Source organism: Ostrea edulis, chromosome 10 (genome assembly GCF_947568905.1).
Source record: "Ostrea edulis chromosome 10, xbOstEdul1.1, whole genome shotgun sequence".
NCBI lineage: Eukaryota > Metazoa > Mollusca > Bivalvia > Ostreida > Ostreidae > Ostrea > Ostrea edulis.
In genome coordinates this window covers 35,157,074-35,181,876 of record NC_079173.1, presented here as the reverse complement: position 1 = coordinate 35,181,876, position 24,803 = coordinate 35,157,074, and the positions used below count along the sequence as shown (strand labels likewise).

The window sequence follows — 24,803 nt, the reverse complement described above, 5'->3', positions numbered from 1 at the left end:
ATGATTTTAAAATACATAAACAATACAATATGTCTAAATATTTGTGAACAATAATCATTTGTGTGGTAGTCCATGATAATCATCGGAGTTGTTTAAAAACACTAAATTACGCCGCCCAGAAAAATACCAATCTTCTTAGGACGCGCCTATAAGTCGGACATAGAGTTTTGGACCAAAAATTGACTCCCAAAAAACCGACTTCTAGGCGAGTATATACGGTATACCAATTGATATGATATAACCTCTTCCTCATGAATGTGAACGGTGTGCATTATATCAACCTTGATAAATATAGTACAACTATTTCAAGAATTGGGAATTCTCTGACAGAAATGAAAAGAGAATGTGAATAAAAGAAATAAGTTTCATTTTGAATATACATGAGGGTCATAAGCAGAACAGCCATGCTTCATGCTAGCATACTTTTCACGAAGCATTATTAATGCATTATTCAAAAATGAAATTTATTTCGTAGATATATTTTCAAAAGTCAATTTTTTTTCTTATATTTACATCCTACTTTCATTTCTGTCAAAATTCCTAGCTGTTAAATAGATGTACTACTCAAATCTATACAAATTACAAGAAATCCAAGTGTATATATCCAACTTTGATAGTTTGATATGATAGAATAGCTTTCTCATGTTGGTTGAATTTTAAAGAGTGTAAAATTGAAAAACAAAACTTTACAATATGCAAAACTCTCTACTGTACTTTTCTCTGACTCAAGCATTGTAGAATTTAAACCAACTAATATAATGATTCACTTTGTGAGGGGCTGCCTGTCTCTCCTGCTGACTGACAAGATGTTTTCAATGCAACACAATTTTCAAATAGGCTACCACCATAATTTTTTTTTTTATAAAGGGAGGGATGAGTGTGCTCAACATGTTTACTGAATGAACACATGATACTAGAAGGGTTGTTGTTTTTTTTCCATGCACATGTCAATTAAAAGGAAGAACATGCCAGATGTTAAGAGGCTTCTTAAGATTCACACTTAGACTTCGAACCAGTTTGATACCAGATGGTAGTGTACAACCTTTAAACTTCTAGATTGCTGCATTTCTATGAAAACCCCTTGTGAAATATTAGGAGGAAATTTTGGTAAGCTATTTGAATTCAGTATGTAAAGTAGAATTGAAATATTCCATTGGTAACTATTCTTTATATTTAATTATGTTCATTGGAAAATGCCAAAAACTAATATGCTGAGGTTTTGGAGCATGTCTTGTTTTTAGTGGATTTTTTCTCATTTTCTGGATGACTTCCATCAATGTGTCATGGCGACGTAGTCATGTTTTGTCTGTATTTCTTTGATGCTGCTAATTTCCTGCAATAGGCCCACCTGACGTGAATCTGCGAACCATGTGCTTAACCTGCCAAATATATGTTACCTTAAAACAAAACACAAATAAAATACATGCTTGTTACTGATGAAAAATTACACTGAGCTTTCATCTCCATGGAGAATAGGCCATCTGTACGGTTTGTATGTTATACTGAGGTCAAGTGTATACACCCCCCCCCCCCATTAGATTGATTGTAAGGTAATTCCACCCTTCTGGAATTATATGTTCAATCTTTATATAATATTTGATTGTTGATTCTTCAAATAATATATCTTAAATTAGTAACAAATAAAAATGATAAAATAAGTATGTTGCAGTATTGATAAATTTTTATCAATATAAGCACGTACATACCTGTATCAACGTCATAAAAGTGCAATTTTCCTCAAACAACATTATCAAAATTTCACAAAAACTGGTTAAAATGATGTAATAGTATTCATAACAATTTCATGAAACTGTTTCTTTAAAAATATACAAAATGTTTGTGAAAAATAAATGGACTTGATAAACAATTTATGAAAACAGAGTTATTGTCCTTGGATTCAATATTTTAAAACATATAATTGATTATTCATATATAACTTAGACTTTTGAAATATTTTATGGTCAAAAAGAGTTTTTACATTAACTAATGAAAAAGACTCCAACAAAATCTATGTTCCTGTCATGCATAAATCTTGTTAAATCATTGACTTTGTGAAATCTTATGATGTCACAGGAGGATGGAACTACGTACGTCATTGTCCCTCGAGAGAATTTTTCACCCATATGGAGACGTCACCATTGCCGTTGAAGGGCCGCAAAATTTAGGCCTAATGTTCGGCACTTAAATTATGACCTTTGAGCAGGGAGGGATCTTTATCGTACCACACCTGCTATGACATATGGGGCCTCAGTTTTTGTGGCCAGTCCACATTTAGTCCCATCTTACGACGACAAGTAAGGGGTACTGGGAACCTACCGTATATACTTGCCTATAGGTCGGTTCACCTATAAGTTGGTTCACCTATAGGTCCGTTTGCCTATAAGTCGCGGTTGTATAGGTTTTAGGTTATTTTATAAGTCGGTCTAAATTTTTTCAAGAATCGGTTGAAAATTTCAAATCAATGCTCTAATGTTTTTACCTGTGTTTCAAATAATATTTTCAGAAATTTCATATCAATACTCTTATGTATTTATCTGTGTTCCAATAATGTTTTGGGATACGACATCGATATTTCACTTTTTATTCTCAACAAATTAAACATGCAGTTACTATTTTATTTATTTCGTCTATGTTGAAATACTAGGCTATACATTACACCATCCAGAAAAATACTAATCTTCTTAGGACACTCCTATAAGTCGGTCATAGAGTTTAATTGGACCAAATTTTAACTCCCAAAAATCCAATTAATTTATAGGCGAGTATATACGGTATTCTAACCCTGATAATATATGATAAGTATGACTGAAATGTGCAGATTGCATGTGAATAAGTTATAAACATTTTCAAAGCATTGTTATATCAATACCCAGAGATTGTACAGGGGCAACTAGTCATTGTTATATCAATACCCGGAGATTGTACAGGGACAACTAGTCATTGTTATATCAATACCCGGAGATTGTACAGGGACAACTAGTCATTGTTATATCAATACCCAGAGATTGTACAGGGACAACTAGTCATTGTTATATCAATACCCAGATATTGTACAGGGACAACTAGTCATTGTTATATCAATACTCGGAGATTGTACAGGGGCAACTAGTCATTGTTATATCAATACCCGGAGATTGTACAGGGACAACTAGTCATTATTATATCAATACCCAGAGATTGTACAGGGACAACTAGTCATTGTTATATCAATACTCGGAGATTGTACAGGGACAACTAGTCATTGTTATATCAATACCCAGATATTGTACAGGGGCAACTAGTCATTGTTATATCAATACTCGGAGATTGTACAGGGACAACTAGTCATTTTCATCTATCTATTACAGTGCCCAGAATTTCATTAAGTCAAGTGCTTTCTTAAGGCAGATGTTGACTGAAAGATACAGATTTCTGTAAACCTTTATTGTAAGTTTATAAACAAAAGCATTTATAAAGACCAATGTGATAATTGAACTGGGCGGAAAAATTTCATTTAGTTTTCACACATATTCATTTAAAAGAAATATCAAATACCAGAGATTGCTTTTTGGCAATGATTTTATAATGCTTGATCATAAAAGTCGGGGTTCTTTAAGACTGTAATTGTATGACCTATAAGAATGTTGCAATGATGGAAAAAATATAAGGTATGACATGTTTATTAATATTCTCATGGCATATTTAGTGAATATTTACAATTTTTGGGTAAAATCTTTGGGAGAAAAAAAAAGCATGTGTAACTTGACTTGATTTTGCTAAAAAAAAATCCACAGTAACTAATTAAGGGTTTAATGAATATGAACCTAACTGCTACAGCAAGTTCTGAGTCTAATATAGGTATAGATATCCTCTGCATGTAACCAGATACAATGGGGGCCGGTTCTGTCAAATTAAAGATCAATACAACCATCACTAATGCAAATATTTCAAATATGGTGATTTTCTTTGTTATAATAAAAGTTGGTGGTGTACAAAATCAGGGGGAGGAGATAATTATCATATAATGATTGGGGGGGAGAGAGATAATCATCATATAATGATTGGGGGGGGGAGAGATTATTATCATATAATGATTGTGGGGGGGGGGGGGGGGTATTATCATCATATAATGATTGGGGGGGGGGGGGGGGAGATTATCATCATATAATGATTGGGGGGGGGGGGGGGGGAGATTATTATCATATAATGATTGGGGGGGGGGAGATTATCATCATATAATGATTGGGGTTGGAGTACACTGCTTAATAGAAGAAATAAGAAGTATTTTTAGACTGTTCATTACATCATCATGTTAATTAAATCAATTAATTTACTTAAACTAGAATCAATTTCTTAACCTAAGTGGTATACAGTCGAACATTGTTGTAGTGAACCTCAAGGGCCAGCGAAAAAAGTTTATTTTATTATAAATGTATCCAATAAAATTGTTATTTTCATGATATAGGGGAATATCACTGCAATACTGTGTGAATTCATGATATAGGGGAATATCACTGCAATACTGTGTGAATTCATGATATAGGGGAATATCACTGCAATACTGTGTGAATTCATGATATAGGGGAATATCACTGCAACACTGTGTGAATTCATTTTATGTTTGTTATCAGTGTATTTTACTATAATTTGCTTGATCTAACGTTAAATATGATGTGGTATTATCTGGTTCAAGGCCTTTCGAAAATCAGATTGACCTTGTATAGTCTGCTTGACCTTGTATAATCCACTTAACCTGATACATGGTTGGTTGCATATTGCTAACATCCCGCTGGAGAAATTTTCACTCAATGACATATAAAGATGTCAAGATTGCCAGAGAAGGGCTGCAAAATTTAGGCCCCTGCTCAGCACTGACAGCCTTTGCATGGGCAGTGGAAGGTGTTTTTAACGTGCCATGCCTGCTGTGATGTAGGGCCCCAATCTCTGTAGTTTCATCTGCAAGACTGCCCCATTTAGTACATGTTGTTGCCTCTTACAACAAGCTAGGGGTACTGAGGAAATTTGCTTGACTTTGGGTATTTTGACCTGTATTTTGATCTCTGTGTGATTATCATGGTTATATTGAACTAGCTGTTCGTGTTGTTCTTTTGGAGAAGATGAACATAACATTATTCACTGAGTTATATATGTGATGTCGGTATTGGAGAAGACGCAAAGAGAAAAAACAAAACATCAAAGTATCTTCACGGGCATCTTGACTTGCTTGCACTTTTTATTCAAGTTTATCAGAAGAGACTTTGAAAAATTGAGCTGATAGAACGTATCTTCAGACATTTTTTTCATCTGACAGTGAAGTGGCTTTGGATTTCAAGACAAAGATATTTTGTTAGACTGTAGAAAATGTCAGAATTTAAAAGCAAAGAAGTGTAAAGAGGGCACTGAATTAAGTTGAAAGATTGAGAATGTGTGTGTGAAACGCACAGTAAATGACATCATTGCTGATAGCCTGAAATCAAAGATTCGGATGAAGCCTAGATAAACAGCTCATCTACATCTCAGGCAGGATTCGGGGTTTTGGTTGGCAGAACGTCAAGAAATTTCTGATAATATTAGCTCAACATCAGGGAAAAAATTGTCATAGGTCAAGGAGGTACATCAATGTTCTATATCCAACTCCGTTTTACACGTATAAAAGTTCTCATTTTGGCAATGAATCGTGATCTCTTAATATTCAGTAGTTTAAAATTTCAATTTGTTGGAAGCCATTCAAAGGATGCATGACTATATAGAAATTCTATTTTGAATTAAGAAGCCACAAGTTTTTAAAAACAGTTTTTAGTTATAAGATAGTTCTCAAATGATTGTTGTTTATATAATGGATTGAGATTTTCTCACCATCTGGTGGCAAGATTCTGCCATTAATGGAGGTGTCTAATTTAGTGTCATCAATATGATGTACACAAAGATGCACATTCTCTGGATCTATCTGAATATTTTGCAGTCTATCTTATTCAAAAGGTTTTAATCATAGAAAGTTTATTGACCAATGGTTCACTTTAATGTGTATAACTTCCTATTAGATTCTTTATCTACCGGTTGAATTGACCACTTTGAAGTCTGCTTTAGAGCTGATAAATAAATGCACCTGCTGCCAACTGAACTACTAAGCTTTTAAAGTGCCAGCTTTTTTTCAGTAGGAAATATGCCATTCCCCATGTATATAAATAATGAATATTTGGAAGCTAAGACTTTAAGTCATTAATGATCCATTTGTGTGTGTGTGTCTGGGTGAGAAGAGGATCGAGGGATCAGTGAGGGGCTGAAATCAGTGCCTTTATATTTTAAGGTTTTTTTTTTACATGCAGTATGCACTATTTGGTTATTTTGAATGATGTTTTCTTTTGGTCTCTGAAAGTGATTTAAGAAATTATATTATCTGACTTGTTGGGCATGTGATAACCATGTAACAGGAAGGGAGAAAATGCAATGGACCAGACCAGGATTCGAACCCGGGCCCACTGAATCTCCAGTCACTTGGTGCTCTACCAATTGAGTTATCTGGCCACCAGCGATCGAAGCTGGCTGACCGCTACCTCCATCCCTCCTTAAATGTCTTCACACTTGAAGACATCAAACCAGGATATTAATCCCCTGGCAGGCATTTTCACCTGTCAGTTCCATGGGCTGGTCTATGGCACCAAATGTAGTATAGGAGAGAGGAGAAAATCTGTGGCTGGACCAGGAATCGAACCCGGGACCCCTTCATTATTATAGTCAGTGCTCTTATCACTGAACTATCCAGGCCGGTATCCATGATCCGTATAGTCTTAACTATTACAACCACAATAAAAAAATGTGACAATTTTTGCAAGTGCAGCCAGCCAGATACCTGGAAGGGGGCCCACTAGTGTGGACACTACCCGTGATACTGCACGGAAATAAAAAGGAACCGACAACAACAATTGTGTAATGGCAATTAAGCTGTACAAATTAATGTTTTATTGTACATATATATTTATAATCACCTCACAAATTTGAATTAAAATGAAATATAAAATTGACATATCAAAAATGAAAATTGAAATACACTTGGCATTCCATGTTAATATCCACCAGGACATAAAGAAACCCCTGGAACACACCACTGGAACACACCACTGGGGATGTTCAAGATCCTGGGAATAAAGATCCTGGGGGTGAAGATGTGAGGGAATTTAAGGAGGGGATAATGTGCATGATGGTCAGAAAAGTTGAATTTCTAGTGCCAGGTAGCTCAGTTGGTAGAGCATTTGAGTAGAGATTCAGACCATTGTATTTCCTTTGGGCAATGATTTGAGGAATTTTAGAAGAGTTGTTTCCCTTTGTTCACATCATACCAACTTTGCACTGGACAAATTTAAATAGCTGTAAGAGAGAAATGGTTCTCTAAGAAGTGAGAATGGCAGGATGAGGCTTATAGAGCTGCAGCTGTTTTTATGTCTGTTTGGTTTCTGAGATTAATTTCCGTTTAACACTACTTATAAGCACAGATTCTGTATTACCCAGTCCTACATAAACAGGATTGCTCATACTTCTGATATTACATGAGAAAATATATCACTACTGAGCTCCAGGTAATGAATGTAAATATACTTGTATGTATAATCTCTTGTTAACATCTTTTTTGTGTATGACAATAAACTCACTGTCAGTTATTTTCCAATTCAGGTTATGCTGAGTCTATGGAGAAGCGGCAGGATGTGAAGTTCTAACCCGTGTACAGTCAGCTTAGAAAATACTCCAAATTTTCAGTGATGTGAATTAAAACAAATTACAACAGTCTTAACGTAAAAAAAAAACAAAAAAACAACACAGTAATTCAAGTCATTATCGCAGCTATTTTTGAATGACCTTGAACTCTGACCTTTGATCATGTCACTGTGTGAACTGTTGTGCACATTGTTATTGGTGTGTGTTTGTCTGTTGTCGTCAGTGGATGGACAAAAGAAAAACAAACGTAAGTAATGACATCATAATGCTGAAACTGCATGTTTCACTGTTTCGTTAATGTGGCGGTCGGACGGGTTCGATCGCCGGTGGCCAGATAACTTGGTTGATAGAGCACCTGACGGGAGATTCAAGTAACCTGGGTTCAAATCAAGGTCTGGTCTGTCGCATTTTCTCCCTTCCTGTTACATTGGATTGAAAAAGCTTCATCAAATCCAATGATCTTACAGACCGTCAGAAAAATATTTGCCTTTGTATCAGCTGATTGTGAAACCCAGTTTGGGTCCCTGGGTGGCACCCTGCAGACCCTTTAGTTACCTACTTAATTTGATGTTGCTTCTCTCATTTTGGACTTTTAGTCTGATCTTGTAATTTTTAATGGAAAGACTTCACTTTCAGTATTTTCAAAGTTAGACAATGTACATATAAGATTTAGAAAGAATTTTGAGATAAAAAGGTCATAATGTGGTTCTGAGTTTGGGATTGTGTGACTTGACAACTGAGTAGTTTCCAACAGACTTGAGATGCCATTTTCACTAGAGCGAAAACTGAAGGTTGAAGAAATGCGGAATTTAATGTGGCGTGATCACTCATCAATATATTGATCAAATTTATATAGATTAGTAACATCATGAATATAGACAAAAATTGTATTAAAAATCCTCTCTAGAACAGCAAAACAACGTTATTAATATAATAATAATTGTTTTGTGTGTTCAAAATCTGGTGAAGTCATGACCCTGTGGGGCTTAAAGTGGGGGGGGGGGGGGGTCATAATGTAGCCTGAAAGTCTCTTGTGGGAATAAAGAGAGTAAACTGTATTACAGATTGATTTGATTAATAATCAATTTGAAAAAAAATGTGTATGTTGTATGTTGTCACCTTTTTAAAGATGTCAGACATTCATAAACAGAGGTATAATCTATATTTACGATAAATCACACATTTTTGTTAATCAGAATGATAAAAATACAGAAAAACTGGTTAAAGTAACAAAACTGACTCAGTTTCAAAAACAACAACTTTATGGATTCTGTATATGTAAAAATGCATTGTCACAATGGGTCATAACCAGGGAAATAAGTCATTATAATACATCACAACTAGACCGTGTACCGGTGAGAAAGGGAGGAAATGTTGGACTAGAATGGGATTCGAACCCAGGCTCCCTGAATCTCTAGTGTTGGGTGCTCTACCATCTGTCATCTCGGGCCACCGGGGATCGAAGCCGTTCAATGACCGCTATAAGAGAAAACACCAGCATTACAGAGTTATTGCCCTTATATATATATATACATATTTTAGAAAATATAACTTTTACAATATCAAATAGTTTATTAGATTTTGTAATTGTACCCATTGAATAAAATTTCTACAAAAGATATATTTCTATCATGCACAAAGTTTAATTGATTCAAGATTTTGCAAAAATGTATGATGTACGACTGTCCATCACATGAGGGTGGAGAAGTTGAATCAAAGGTTACTGACCTGCACTGTCATGTGACATCATACATTTACGGGAAACTGACAGTACACAGTCATTTGTGCTTAATATTAGATTTAATGACATAATAAATACAAAAATTGATATTCATATAATTTTAATTTATGGCCTTGATGAAATTACAGCAAATTAGGTTGGCTGAAAAAAATCTTTTGATTTCTGCATCGATCAAAGAAAACCAGATTTTGGCCTCGTAATGTATATTGATGCATCGTATGAATTTCAAAACAAAATCTTTGAAAAACGTTAAAGCTTTTTGATGAGAGAAACTATTTGTTTTACTATTGAAAAACATAATTAAATGATTAGAAATGAATTAATTGGCCGAAAAACTTTTTCATCAATGCGCTCACTTACTTAACGCGCATTGAAGTTTTCTGTCCAATTTTCCCTCTGATACCGCCATCAAGAAAAGAATTACATGTATAAGATTCATTTCTTAAGTAATGTTATTATAAATGCAATTTAATGTCAACATTAAAATGACAGCCCCACGATGGAAGCCAAAGACCAGGCCTTTCAATGGAGATAACATTATTGCCAAGTCCTCGGGGAGTGATATCAAGCTTAGCTGTCCAGCATATGGATACCCCAAACCAGTTACTACATGGTATAAAGATCAAAGCTTGTTTGACCCGAGTAAACGACCAAAGGTGAGTTTATGTGAAATAGTCAAGAATAATAGTTTATTTAGAACACCTGAGGTGGTGGATCAAGTGAGTTTTTTTCTGATCAATATAAACTTTGTCGGCATTGTTAATAGAGACTTTTCACATTTTCAGCTAAAACCACTGAAAGAATTTCAATCAAACTCTCTGCATTTTTTCAAATGAAGGGATATGCAACCTTTGGTGCAAAAAGGATATAAAATAGATTAGTGAATTTAGGAATTTTTTTTCTAAAAAGATCTTTAGAACCACTGAAACAATATGAGGCTTATATGTGCCATATTACTCACTTGAGTCACCTTTACCCTGTTGTTGTACAGCTGTGGTGATGTTAAAAAGATTTTTGCAAACTTTTGACCTCTGGTGAGCCTGATGATGATATTGTTGTCAAACCTAGCCCTAAAGGGTCACAACAAAACCATGATACATTAGGTTAAACACTTTGATTACAACTACTACAATGTTAACCCAGGTTTAAATGCCCTAGAACACCTTGAACAAATGAAACATCACTTTGAATTAGGTCGCCTCCTCACCATTTTATAAAAGCGGTGGTAAGAGTAAGAGGAATCTCGGATTAAACAGATAGAATAATTCCATTTGTTCCAAGGGAGTAATGGCCTGGTGCTTCTAGCATATCCTTTTGACAAGAGCCAAATTGTATCTCTCAAGTTATTAAAGATTAAATTTGATTACTGATCATTATGTAATAAGGCTGTGGAAAAGATTTGTCACTCCATTAGTTATAGCTATCTTTTTATTATACTTTCATGTAAAATACTTAAATTTGATTGGTCATGCAAGAAGCATTTGAAAAAGCATTGTTACTCTCTGAGAACAGAAAGCACGTGCTCCAGGGTAATAGTACCTAGAACAGGTAACATTACCTGACAACAGGTGTTATTTTAAAAGTTATCACATGCGTCAAAGTTATGCGCATACGGTTTGCTATAGATTGTTAGACGACGTCGTTTGACCGTTTGTAATAAACACTAATACCTGCATCGATATACGAAATATCGCATGACAGTGATTGATCAAATGTAAACAGACATAAGTTTTTCTGCTTTGCTGTTTATATATAACGTTCAATATAATAGAACAAATATTGCATGAAGTTGAGGATAACTTTGAAAAGTTTCACCCTTCGAGAAACCATTGTCAACCTCGGCATACACCTCAGTTGACATTGGTTTTCTTGGGGTGAAAATGTTCGTCTACTTCATGATAATCTGAGCTTGTGAAGCAATTTTTGAAGTCAGAGAAGGTCACCGTCTTGCCACACCCACCATTATTATATAACTCCAGATCTAGCCCCATGCAACTTTTTCCTTTTTCCAAAACTTGAAAAGTTCTTATCTGGTCGTCGTTACAAGTCCCAACAAGCCCTTGGCTCAGCCATCAGTCAGTGCCTCAGAGGTCTACCTAAATCAACGTTCCATGACACATTTCAGAAATGGATTCAGAGATTGAAATTATGTATTTCAAACCGCGGAAAATACTTTGAAGTTCATTTCACTATTTGAGTCGAATGCTTTTGAGATATTGAACAGTACACATTACATATCGAACAGCCCTTGTATAACACTTTACAGTATTGGTATACTAAAATCAGTGTCTATAGAATACATTGTGTATTAACATGGAAATTTAAGGATGAATGCTACACCAGAGAAATCTGATTTGGATTGATGAAAAGTGGAGATATGTACAACAATATTTTGAAATTGAAAACTTTCAAATTTACTTTATTTAGTCAAAAAATGCAGTTTAATAGTAGAAAGCAATCAGAAAAATATTTAAAACACCTGCTGGGCTTAAAATTAAACCCGCAGTCTATACAGTTCAGCAGTCGACATGCTCAGACGTACTGCAGCTACTCAGTTAGGCAATGAAATTGGAAGTGAATGGACAAATATTGCTGATATTTATATTTTCATTCATGTTTTAAAAGGAATATAAGTCAGCCATTATGACCATGTACAGTACCCCCTTAAGCAATGTACTACGCATACTACCTCTTTAAATAAGCATGTTAGAGAGCATTTAAAGACAATATTTACTTTGATCACATCTTGTTGGGAGATTGTTTGGCTGAAAATGTCTGGCATCTGCACATTACTTATACATTCCTACCAATTCTCAGATTTTTTCCAAGTAATGAAATAAACATTTTGGTGACTCAGAATCCCTATTTATTTATATTATCCAACAGATCTTAGAGACTTCAAGTCTTTGAAGAAGAAATTCACAAAGATCTAATATAATCTCTACAGTGAATGTCTTATTGAGGCTGAAGCCAATTTATTCTCTGCCTTTAAGATGCAGTAATCTTCTAGGGTAGGGTGCTGAAAAGAAGGTGTTGGTATGATATACAATTTTCAGTTAATTTTGAATGATGTTATGTGTATGACTTTGATAAACTGCATTAAATCTCCACGGGATGTCCTAATGATCATGCACCTGCAGACTGTAAACACAATGCTGTGAGACGAGTTTTCTGAGGCGCTGAGTATATTAGATGATATTTAATGCAAAAATAGATGCAGTGTCAATTAAATATTTGCTACTTTAATGTTTTTGTGTTTTACTGGAATATCACATAATTATCAGCTCAGACCTTAGCCAGGTCATTGTCCAATCATTTTGCGGTATAGTAACATGAGACAGTATTATCTGGGTCATTGTCCAATCATTTTGCAGTATAGTAACATGAGACAGTATTAGCTGGGTCATTATCCAATCATTTCGCAGTATAGTAACAAAGACAGTATTAGCCATTTTGCCTGATTGGTACAAGACTGGACTGAATTGTGCCACTTGTAGAGGTCTAAACTTGAAACAGAGTGGAGGTTAATACTGTTTTCTGTTACATTTGGCACTCAATCATGTTGGAACAGGGGATTTCTGACAGGTGACAGCAAGTCCCCCGCCCCCCCCCCCCCCCCCCCCCCCCCCCCCCCCCCCGAAACTTCTCCCACAGGTCTTATCACTCTGTGAGAGTTCTGGAGCCTCTCTCTCTAGATGTGGACAATGTCATTTAAGACTTTCCTACCAGCTCCAGTATTGATGTTTAGCAGAGGCTAATACTGTCTCTGCAGGGTTTGACACTAAGGCACGTCCGACCTACTGAGTCTACTAAATGATAGGTCCGGTCGGGTAAAATGTCTATTTACTAGTCCGACTGGTCGTGTTAAAAAAAATATTATATAAAACAAGAAACTTTTCTTTAAACAATAAGATATTGTATTCTTAACTAGAAAAGAATAACTTTAGAGTTTGCAAGCAATTTTAACTGCGTGATGACACAATCTCTATTTTTAGTTCTAATAAATAAGTCGCGGTCGGAAGTAATGTTTTACGACATCTACTCGATGTTAATGAGTGTAAATGAAGTTATGTTTTAGATGAATTTATTTTCATTTTTAAAAAAACCCAGTTTTATTTGAATCAAATATAAGAAAGTGTTTATCGAATTAATAAATTACGTCGTTAACAGCCATTTTTCGGTGTTGACATATGTGAGGGAATGTCTCTATATTTAAATACGACTTCTTGTCCTCAAGGAAAGATGTCCCAAGAGAAAAAAAGTAAAAGGTTGGGAAGAAACAAAGCTAGGGCTTTTGAAATAGAGATTTAAAAAAAAAAACAAAAAAAAACGGTTGAGGTCATTTTATTCTAAATGGACTAGAGTTTCCGTGCTGGGTAGAATTTAAAGAAACAGAAAATGTGTTTGAAAATGAAAGTATTAAATTGAATGACAAGACTCTAAGCTCTTTTTTGAGACAATTAAATACGTTGTAGTTCATGCAAACTAAAATTAATGTTTGTCATTTGAATAAAGTACATTTAAATATGGAGAAACTAGATCAGTTTGTGGAAAGTTGGTCACGACTACTGGATGTAAGGTCAGGTCTAGCAAAAATCATTTCAAGTAGCTGACTGGTCTAGTGCTCAAAAAAGTAAATGTCAAACCCTGCTCTGTTAAAGTGTCCTTGTCCTTGAACCTTTTCTTAATTTAATGTGCATACTGCAAAAGTGGTTATTTACGCTGGGTCTGGTTAAGTGTTTATCCACGTCAAACATTACGCGCGTGGAAAAATATGTGGTAACTTAGAATATAACATATATGAAATATTTATAACAATACGCATGAGGGATTTTACGCGCTTACTACGTGACTGTGTAATTAGTGTAAATTTCCCCTGGGCCACTCGTAAATAACTATTTCACAGTACGTTTTGAATTTCAGAGTGAACTGATTCATGAAGTTTCGGGGACTAATTCATCAATTAAAAATTGTAGTGAGAATCATCATCAGTTGAAAATTGCAGTGAGAATTGTTAAATTATCATTTGCTTGTAATTTGCTTCAGACCAAGGCCCGACACAGTTCTTTAATCCTCAACAATGTCCAAGTATCAGACAAAGGAGAGTATAAATGTGTGGTGCGAAACTCGGAAGGCACTGTCAACTTCACGTTCATTGTGGATGTTATACGTAAGTTAATTCCTCACCGGAAAGTTGTCAGTAAATATGACTGTGCTGTATGAAAGTTGTCAGTAAATATGACTGTGTTGAATGAAAGCTAGTTGTCAGTAAATATGACTGTGCTGTATGAAAGTTGTCAGTAAATATGACTGTGCTGTATCAAAGTTGTCAGTAAATATGACTGTCACAGCGGGGTTAAGGTGTCCTGAGTAAATTACAAGTAATAACAGCATATTCATATAAAAGTAAAATTCTTTCAAGCGTCGCATATTTTTAGTAAAAATCGTTTGTCAATACATTAACAAACATCGTATCACATGGGGAAATCCTTTGCTTACCTATTACGTCGTCATACAAGTGACGTAGAACTATTTTTATCCGCTAGACTTTTAGTTGTTTATCACCTCGTTACAGGTGAAAGATGCACTCAAATCATTTGCAGCTTGGGGTTGATATGTCGACATTAATATGGTAAATTTAAAGAGTGATACGGATCGGTACAATATCCTCTCAAATATAGCAATTTCCATAATCTCAACTCAAATGTTGGGCATTTTCCACATTCACATACAAATCGTATCTAAACGAGGCAAAATATTGTACCTTCCGTATCAAAATCCTAAATCTGCAACTAGTTACCTTTCTGAATATGCCTAGGTCGAAATAAAATATCGTCATCTTTCACCTGTAACGAGTCGATATGTACATGCGTTGGTTTTCTTTATTCCAAATGACTATACACATCGGGGGCGATATCAAGGTCACAAAGTGATGTAAAGATTACTTTACAGTCTTCCGTGCACATATTATATATAAATATATGAGACATATATTATCGAAGAAATTGGGGGGGGGGGGGGGGGGGGGGGGTCATCTGACAAACAGATTAAAACACATACAGCTTGAACACTAGATAAGGGCAATAAATAGCGAGAAAATATTATGACATTTTCCCCGCGATACAACTATAGACCTGTACGTCGTGACGTACTTTTATATTGTGACGTCATATAGTATGAAGTGCACCAAGGTACATTTTATGATGTTTGTTTTAACTTTACTCGGGACACCTTAACCCTGCTGCGGTGCTGTATGAAAGTTGTCAGTAAATATGACTGCTGTATATGAAAGTTGTCAGTAAATATGACTGTGCTGTATGAAAGCTAGTTGTCAGTAAATATGACTGTGCTGTATGACTGTGTCAGAGATAAGATACTTTTTATTTTAAAGATGTGAAAATATAGATGAAAACTCACCCCGTCATGCTCAGCTTTATGTATGACACGCTATATTCATATCTATTCCTCGATCTATAAAGATATCGTAATATATAATTTATGAGATATCTATATATTTTTGATAAGATATCTAATATTTTCAACAATTTATAAGATATCTCATAAGATATATCTAATAGAAACTATATAAGATATCTCATAAACTTTATAATTTAAGATATTTTAAATTGTATAATAAACAAGATATCTTATAAAGTTTATGAAAAATAGAAGATATCTTATTTGTTTTATAAGATATCTCATAAGCTTTATAAGATATCTTAATATATATCTCATAAACTTTATAAGATATTACGGATACATTAAGATACAAGTATCTCATAAACTGTAGTAGGTATAGTTTATAAAATATCTTATAAAAAATTTTGAGATATTTTTAAAGCAATCTAATTAGATTAGATCCTTTGATCCGCTCATCTACTATCACTTAACACATATGCAGGTATGTGTAGCGATAGTAGATGAGCGGATCAGAGGATCTAATTCTATAAATTAGATTGTTTTTAAAGAGGAGTAAATGTAAAGACAGTGTGCCATATTGATTGCTTATAGCTAGGTCTTTAAAGAGTTGTGGCTTTATTGAATAGTTGTGTGTTTTTTATAGCTCATTCTCTTAATAATTACATAGGAACCTCCTGGCCCCTAGTGTTGGAAGAGCCACAAAATGCCACAGTGATTGAGGGGGGAAAGGTGGTGTTTCGATGTCGGGCCCTAAATGACCCAGATGCCACCACTCAGTGGATCAAACGAGACAATCATGCTGATGATCCTAGCATATCCAATAAAGACGTATGTGTTCACTCAACCATTTCATTTTCTACTATATGGAGTTACCTTCCTTTTCAATATGTTTTGGAAACATGATGGACTTACCCATAATTGAAAACTGTAGATTCTTAGATATAAATTGTGAATTTTACAAGAAACATCACTCACAAAATAGAATTACTTGCTTTTATTTTCATATTGGAAAAATACATGTAGAATTTCATGATCAAGAGATGCAAATTCATGTTCTCTGAATTTCATGTCACTATTTAAAGAACTCGCGTATTTATATAGTAATCCACAGTGTTTTGCAAGATAGATATTACATTTAGAATTTAAGAATCCTACACATATACTGATCAAATTGTTTACACTTTGTTTTGGGGGGTTTTTTTGTACAAGAATTGAATTTCAAATTATGTATGATTTTAGTTTCTTCCAAGCAATGGCCCAGAAATAGTTATTGAGAACATAACAGCTGAGGATGCTGGGAAGTACACATGCATGGTGGGAAATTACTTTGGAATAAAGCACGTAGATGTGTGGCTGACCGTTAAACAGCTGACCACTACCACGAAAAAAACCACCACCACAACTACCACCACCACAACCACCACCACAGCTGCTCCTACAACTACCACCACCACCACAACCACTACCACCACACCCAAGCCCACCACCACCACGAGTGCTGTCAATCCATACATCGGTTCATACTTACCGGGCATCAATGATGATGATGAGGATATGTTTGAGGGTAATGTATTGTTCACTATGATAGCAAGTATACCTCTTTAAACACATAGAAATTCTCTTTCAATTAGTATTACCTAATCAATTCCTGGCATCAATTCACATGGTATTATCGAGAGAAAAAAATATGTTGTTTCAATGATTCACAATGTGCATTGAGAGCTACTTTATGTTTTTTCTTTTATGAGCAAAAATTGTATTTCAATGAACATTTGATTTTGTGCTTTGGTACAAACCATAAAAGCATTAAAAATCTTTCTATAAAAAACACAGTATTTTAGGAATTATTATTAATTCACACTTAAACATCTGCGATACCAGTTTATCTTCAGAAGCCAACGAAGAACTACATTGTATACATGATAATGGGTTGTTTTTTTTGCATGATTTACCCAACAAAATTAGCAGTTGTGTTTTAATTTGTTTCAGAATTAAGTGCAATTCATGCAAGAATACTGATGTACAACTCCGTTTTTTACATTCATTTTCATCAAAATGACATGCAATCTAAAATATGACATCATACAGACATAATATATTCTGCATAAGGCCACATAAAATTAATTTTTAGATTCTCATCTTGATTTGCAAATTACTAATTAAGATGAGAGAGGGCTAAATATACTGTGTCTGCTGCCCAATCCCATTCACTTATTTATGGATAAATGTTGTTTGAATAACTATAGAAAGTAAAAACAAATTTCATCTAATTATCACTGTGAGAGCTGTTTGATCTGACATGCAATGGGAGGCAATTATGTCTTGTTTCCTTCTTCAGGGGAAACATATTGTTTTTGTATCCTCTCTGTTTGTCCATCCATCTGCCTATTTGTCTGTCACAAAATCTTGAGATTACTTCTCCTATATGGCAGTCTTATATGGCAGTTTAAAAATGATGAGAATATGAAATTGAGAAAGAAAATAAGGGTCGGAATGCCTAATGAAAAGGATTGCACAGTTGTCAGATTAGGCATTTACACTATACACTTGGGTGTCAGATTTGGCAGTTTTCACTGTAAACTTGGGTGTCAGATTATGCAGTTTTCACTGTAAACTTGGGTGTCAGATTAGGCAGTTTTAACAGTAAACACAGGTGTCAGGTTAGGCAGTTTTCACTGTGAACATAGGCGACAGATTAGGCAGTTTTAACTGTAAACACAGGTGTCAGATTAGGCAGTTTTCACTGTAAACACAGGTGTCAGATTAGGCAGTTTTCACTGTAAACACAGGTGTCGGATTAGGCAGTTTTAACAGTAAGCACAGGTGTCAGATTAGGCAGTTTTAACTGTAAAGACAGGTGTCAGATTAGACAGATTTCACTGTAAATACAGATGTCAGATTAAGCAATTTTCACTGTAAACACAGGTGTCAGATTAGGCAGTGTTAACAGTAAACACAGGTGTCAGATTGGGTAGTTTTAACTGTAAAGACAGGTGTCAGATTAGACAGATTTCACTGTAAATACAGATGTCAGGTTAAGCAATTTTCACTGTAAACTTGGGTGTCAGATTAGACAGTTTTCACTATAAACACAGGTGTCAGGCTAGGCAGTTTTCACTGTAAACTTGGGTGTCAGATTAGGCAGTTTTCACTGTAAACTTGGGTGTCAGATTAGGCAGTTTTCACTGTAAACGCAGGTGTCAGATTAGGCAGATTTCACTATAAACACATGTGTCAGATTAGGCAGTTTTAACTGTAAACACAGGTGTTAGGTTAGGCAGTTTTCACTATAGATTAGGCAGTTTTCACTATAGATTAGGCAGTTTTCACTGTAACTAGTTAAAGTTGTTGAGTAACCAGTGTCTGAGTAGGCATCTTTTTTATCTTTTCTACAAGGAGGAAGTGGAAACAGTATGGAAAAGGATAAAAAGAAGAACAAAAAGAAGAAAAAGAAAAACAAGAAGAAGAAAAAGAAGAATAAAAAGAAGAAGAAGAAGGAACGTCAGAGAGAACGGGAACGGAAGCAGCAGCAGCGGGAGAAGAAACGGCAGGAAGAACTGGACAGGATGAACAAACAGGAGGGGGGTGACATCGATAGGGAGTTCCCTGATATCAGCTTCACCAACAACAATAACCCCATTCTCTTTGAAAATGCTGAAGGTTTGGCTCTGTTTCATTTCTCTGATAATGAATAGGTTTATTGTTATTTCCGTCACCGTTAGGTTCTATAGCCTGAAATAGTTAGAATACATATCTAGAGCATTAGAATCTCTTACTGTACCATTCACTGCAGAATCCAACCCACCCTGTGGATGATCTCACTAGTAACTGACTGTTGAAATCCAATCCATGTGAGACTTATCTTTAGGGAATTTTTTGTTTGAAGTCCATGCAACACTTTCTGCACTACATTGACACACATGTACACATCCTCTTCTGTTCAGAGTGGGGATGAGGGGTAGATTTCACACATGATAAACTAAGAAGTGCAATGAATAGAGTTTGGTGCATTGGAGGGGGGTATGATTGATTGATTGTATATTGTTTAACGTCCCTCTCAAGAATTTTTCACTTATGTGGAGATGTCACTTATAATTACCAACAAAGGGCGTCAAAAGTTGGGCCTATGCTCAGCACTTGTGGTCTTTGAGCAGGAATCCTGGAACCTTTATTGTGCCACACCTTCTATGACATGGGGCCTCAGTTTTTGTTGTCTCATTCCTCATCCGAGGAGGGGAGGGGGTTGGGTGGGGAGGGCTGAATACTTGTGTGATACATATAACATAATACACATATCAACACTTTGCTGCAGGTTACATCAACTTACGATGATAAAATTTTATTTCCTTACATTTGCCTTTATTGTAATTTTCTGATCTGTAGCTTTGACATTTGTTGCTTTTCATTGATTGCAGTCACCTGCAGTAATATCAGAAGAGAGAGGGGGGGCAACCCATAGACTTGTATGAAAATGTTTAAATAATTAGCCATAATTCCCAGTTGTAACCTAATTTGGTAGGGTATAAAGAAGGAAAACTTGGCTATTGACTGATTGACATTTGGTTGACCCCAATCACTGTTTGATAGGTCACCCAGTATTAATTATTTATTAAATTAAGGCATATTCTGAACCTTTGTCAGTGATATTCAATAGTATGAAAAAACATTTATTTATTGAATAGTAGGCTCACCAAGATGTTTTATTAGATCACCATAAACATCAATGGTTACAAACTAATTTTGAATTAAATCTTTGTACATTAAGACAGGTATATTTATATTTTACAAGTAACTTTGGTAGTGTAGCATAATAATAAAACTGTGTATACATAAAAGATATTTCAAATTGGTGTATATGTAAAAGATGTTTCAAAGATATGACACCTATGTTTTGAGAAATCTCCCAAACGTTTCTGGTAATAGGTACATGTAGTACAATTGCTTATGTATTTGAATATGCATATAAGTATCCAAAAATGTTTTAATGTTTTTCCTCCAGATGTTATTGACCCCATTTACCCATTCCTGTTCACAACTCCTTTTCCAGAAGACCACAAAATATCGACTGGCAAGAACCCATTCGAGGACTTCCAGCCCGGAAGAACCGAAAAGGAAGACCACAAAATAATGACTAGCAAGAACCCATTCGAGGACTTCCAACCCGGAACAGCCGAAAAGGAAGAGGGAATGAGTGCCTGGACTATTTACATCATTGTGGGACTTGTGGCGGGCGGTGTTCTGCTGGTTGGATTGGTGGCGATAGTGGTGGCTCTTTGTTGTAATCGAATAGAGGATCAAAACGGGTACAAGCACACTTCTGTGTGACAGAATATGTGAAATTATCGCTTCATCTGATGTCAACCATGACCATGTCTCAATGTAAGTGAAGGTGATGGTTCGAAGGTGTTTTGTCAATGTATGGGGACTGCCATCTTGTACAGAACAGTGTACCAATAGACATCATGTTTTCTGTGAAAATAAACTCTATGCAGAATGGAATGGAAGGGACTTGGTTGATACACCATTATTATACTGCCATGAGAAAACTTTTATATACTGTAATAAGAGGTGTACCTGTCACACACCCAGTCTGGTGTAGTATTAGTGTTGATTTTGAACATTTTGTTTCTCTTTACATTGTGGATTACCTCTAGATCATGTGTCATTTGGTGCATGTTATGTGTGCATTCTGGTCACTGTGCAATATTGTTTGATGTATTATCATAGTTCTGTAGTAGTCAAAATCTGAATTATATTTAGACCAGTCATAAAATGCAATGATCGTTTCATTAAGCATGTGTAATTCATGTACATTGTTTCCTTTGACGTGGATGTTCAGCAGTATGACATACACACAATTTGTGAATGTTTGTACAATCATTTGAATATACTCAGTCTTGCCAGGTGCTTGTAATGCTATATAAAATTGATGATAGATGCTGATTATAATTGGATGATTATCTGATGTTTAAAGAATGTTCTTTATACAGTTAGGACCATGCATGTTTATTTATAAATGGCAGAAAGGCCAAGACATGTATTTACTACTGCAATTGTTCTATTGAAACATTTGGTTAAGAAAGGCATCTCTAACATGTTCAGATCCAGAACTTTTATTTTCCGGGGGTGGGTGGGAAGGTCGTTTATACGGTACTTAGTCACAACTACAACTGCTTAAAGGTAGGCAAATAATCTTTTGGGGGGATATTCAAAATTTTTATTTTTGACCATGTTTTAATTCCTGACAGTTGCCTTTTAACTTTTTTATCATATAGTTTTAACATATTAATCTCTTTAATGTTCATCAGAATGGAATCCTATTTAGACCAAAGAATAGTTATATATATCTTCTGAACTCGAGATCCAAAGTTTTCATTAGAAAACTGGTTTTGACCTTCATATTTGTCACTGATTTCAGTCCCAGTATTTCATTGTAGATACTCCATTGAGGCTTAAGGGTAAAACTTCTGTTTTTGAAGTAACACAGTTTAATTTGTACTCAAAAGGTCACTGAAAAGGTCAATTGTAATTTCCATGTCTACACTTTGGGTAATTAAGTCTATCTCTTGTCATCAATAATCCACAAGTTGCATGTTATGATGTGAGGAATACAGGAGATTCAGAAATACATGTGAAATGAAATGCAGGTCTCATTTTGTTGTTCTAGTTGTAGGGTTAGTATTACCTGTAGTGTACAAAAAGCATGCTATCTCATAGCAATCATCTAGCCTTACCACACAACGAACATATATCCTGATATTCAGCCAATGATCTGTAACTATATATATATATATAATCTGTGTGCAGATCCGATCAGTTCAATTAAATATTTTCAAGGAGCAAATTTAGTACTAGCTGTTCCAAGCATATTGTATGTTTGTGTATATATATATATTTTGGCATATAACTAGGTCATTTTTTTTTTTTACCTATGTTATATCAAATTACTCCCTGAAAATAAATTCACATGTTACTTTGTAACCATCTAATTGTCATATTTGGTGGTGGTTTTTAGTTTTCGTTTTGTATGCCCCCACCATAAAATGGCTGAGGCTTATAGTGTACTTTCCTCCATCATAGCTTCCAGTCATCATCTCTGATGTGCATATTCATGAGAATATGCAGGTCAAATTACTACCCAGTTTCCGGTCAATAAATTTTAGCAGAGTTATACCCCTTGGATAAAGAAAATTTTAAACAATTCATAGTTTCTGCTCATAATATCTCAGCCATACATGGAGATTTTGAATTAAAATTTTGGAAATGGATTTATCATGAGAATCAGTGAGGTAAAGTACTTATATGAGTCCGGATGGGTAGTTTTTGGCAGTTTATGGTTTTGGGCTGGAGCATTTGGGTCACTTTAAACATTTATAATTTTTATACATTTATTTTCTTTCCTAACAGAAAATAGGAAATTAGCAATGGAGAGAATATTTAAACACAAAGTAACGTTCAATTTTTTTTCAAATTTTCTGTTAGAGTTTATTGTTACTAGCCCACATACATAAAGCGAAACACAGTACCTACAGCATTAAGGATTATTTCAGTCGTTAAAGCAATTTTTAAATTTGGCTTGACATTTTTGAAAACAGTGCTTGATGTGGAAATTTCACCAGAGAGGTGGTGCCCTTTTTATACGCCCGTCTTAAGACGGGACGTATTATGGTATGGCGTTCATGTCCGTCCGTCTGTCTGTTAGCTTTTTCGTGTCCGACCCGTAACTTAAATACTACAAGGCCTAGAATCATCAAACTTTGTCTGTAGATACATCTTGGGTAGAAGGTGTGTCCAACATTAAAACCAGGTCACTGTGACTTTTCATTAAGAAGATATCTGTCTGTCCATCCGTCTGTTAGCTTTTTCGTGTCCGACCCGTAACTTAAATACTACAAGGCCTAGAATCATCAAACTTTGTCTGTAGATACATCTTGGGTAGAAGGTGTGTCGCACATTAAAACCAGGTCACTGTGACTTTTCATTAAGAAGATATGGCCATATATGGCAAAAACTTGTCCGGCTCATAACTTGAAAACTATTAGACCTAGAATCACCAACATTGGTCAACTAATGCATCTTAGGTAGAAGGTGTGTCGCATCCTACTTTAAGGTCACTGTGACATTTAATTAAGGTGATATAAAAAAAAAATGTTTTAATGGGTACAATCTATACTGTTAACAATATGTGACGGGCATATCATGTGCCGTGGCGGTGCACTTTATTCATTTTCTCAGAGTTGTAATAGTGGAAAATACCAAGTGTGTTTATAATTAACAAAGGGAGATGAGTAGAGGATGTGTTGTGTTTGTTGTTGATATTACGTGGTGTGTGTAGTCCTGCAGATCCGGTGTTCCCTCCCTTGGTTTTACATATACTCTATGATATAGAAATTAACATTAATAGATACTCATTTCAATCACCTATTTATTTTAAATCTATTCTGATTTTTCATATTTTATTCAAATTGAAATTATCACGAAATATTCATTTCATAGATTAAGAATGTACCACACCAGTTCATGAATGCAGTTTTGTATTTATCATTTAAAGAAAACCCACTATGAGATATCTTTTTTGTGGTCAACAATTTTAGTCAGTCAATAAAGTATTTATACAAAATATTTACAAATGTTGTTTTGTGGTAATATTGTAAGACAAATCAGAGTTTATTCATGCGTGAGTATATATAATACTCGCGAGATATCAGTACAATTCAATTCAATTCTTTATTGTCCTTGAGTAAGAGTTATACAACCCATGGGAATACATCCAGTACATGTACATGTATATACACAATATATCTAATAGTATAAGATAAACAACAGGTGAGTGGACAGGAGAAGAAATTACAAATATAAAATAATATACACAACTGTACATGTAATCACATTATGAGATGCACATGTTATTAGAAAAATACTATAATTACATTATTGACTTACAATGCTAAAC

At 34.9% G+C, this 24,803-nt stretch overlaps 1 protein-coding gene across 12 annotated transcripts in view; it reads left to right on the top strand.

The window, feature by feature from the left end:
• LOC125665899 (tyrosine-protein kinase-like otk) overlaps positions 1 to 24,480 on the top strand; it is a 31,639-nt gene extending 7,159 nt beyond the window's left edge. For 3 of the 12 annotated variants that reach the window (XM_048898863.2, XM_048898860.2, XM_048898862.2), the window contains exons 2-8: positions 7,648 to 7,936; positions 9,923 to 10,086; positions 14,477 to 14,600; positions 16,518 to 16,678; positions 17,090 to 17,414; positions 19,247 to 19,510; positions 20,850 to 24,480. In XM_048898863.2, coding sequence (XP_048754820.1) covers positions 7,852 to 7,936; positions 9,923 to 10,086; positions 14,477 to 14,600; positions 16,518 to 16,678; positions 17,090 to 17,414; positions 19,247 to 19,510; positions 20,850 to 21,175 — 1,449 coding nt within the window. In that variant the 5' untranslated portion in view covers positions 7,648 to 7,851 and the 3' untranslated portion in view covers positions 21,176 to 24,480. Of the gene's footprint in view, positions 1 to 863; positions 1,108 to 7,647; positions 7,937 to 9,922; positions 10,087 to 14,476; positions 14,601 to 16,517; positions 16,679 to 17,089; positions 17,415 to 19,246; positions 19,511 to 20,849 lie in introns of those variants that run through there. The other 9 variants (XM_056151128.1, XM_048898864.2, XM_056151126.1 and 6 more) reach the window with 7 other exon arrangements.
• The last annotated feature ends 323 nt before the right edge of the window (positions 24,481 to 24,803 follow it).